The sequence below is a fragment of the Penaeus monodon genome, chromosome 23 (genome assembly GCF_015228065.2).
Source record: "Penaeus monodon isolate SGIC_2016 chromosome 23, NSTDA_Pmon_1, whole genome shotgun sequence".
Taxonomy (NCBI): domain Eukaryota; kingdom Metazoa; phylum Arthropoda; class Malacostraca; order Decapoda; family Penaeidae; genus Penaeus; species Penaeus monodon.
In genome coordinates, this window is record NC_051408.1 from 21,848,019 (window position 1) to 21,848,728 (window position 710).

Genomic DNA, 710 nt, shown 5'->3' on the forward strand with positions numbered 1-710 from the left:
TAGGCGAATGATACCTCTAATGAAAGCTTCTCTTTGTTTACTGATGTAAATTTGTTTAAAATATCAATTTATTCATTTGTTATTTTAATCTTTTTCACTAAGGACTTTTTTGGAGTCTAGTGGTATCCATGGTAGCCCAAAATTAGTTTCCACCAAGTAGACCTGTCCTCACCCAGATGATACCAAATCACCTTCTGTCCTATATCCTCTTCACTGATATTTTCCCTGCTGATAAATTTCTTCATCCATGGCGAGTGTTTCACGGCCGCTCCTTGCGCTAATATTCCGGTGACGTAGACATCATCCACCCACAGGAACGGAACCCGCGCGGCCGCACTCAGAAGACTTGGGATCACGTGAGTATGCACTACCCAGGCAGCTCCCATACAGTACTCAGGATAGGTACCGCTGGGATAGTCTTCGTACTGGACTGCCCAGCGTCCCTGGCGCTGGACTCTAGAGCCCTTCCATGGGTAGCAAAGGAACTTGTTCTTTTCTCTCGAGAGCCTTCTCCTGAGGAGGGATGTAAGGAGAAAAGGGTCCACCAACACATCGTCGTCTGCGTGGAGCGTCCAGGGCACGGGGGAGCAGTGTCGGCTCACCCACGCCAGAGATGCGAGGGCCTTGAAGCTAAGCAACTCGTAGGTGTCGGTATAATTTCCCTGGGAAGACAAGGAGACAGAAACGACTTAAGAAAAGATCAATGGCCA

General features: G+C 48.3%; 1 protein-coding gene across 1 annotated transcript in view; it reads right to left on the minus strand.

Moving 5' to 3' along the window:
- Positions 1-20: 20 nt before the first annotated feature.
- LOC119587891 (beta-1,3-galactosyltransferase 2-like) overlaps positions 21-710 on the minus strand; it is a 16,071-nt gene continuing 15,381 nt past the window's right edge. Inside the window, exon 3 of the mRNA XM_037936599.1 lies at positions 21-662. Coding sequence (XP_037792527.1) covers positions 117-662 — 546 coding nt within the window. The 3' untranslated portion in view covers positions 21-116. The remainder of the gene's footprint in view (positions 663-710) is intronic.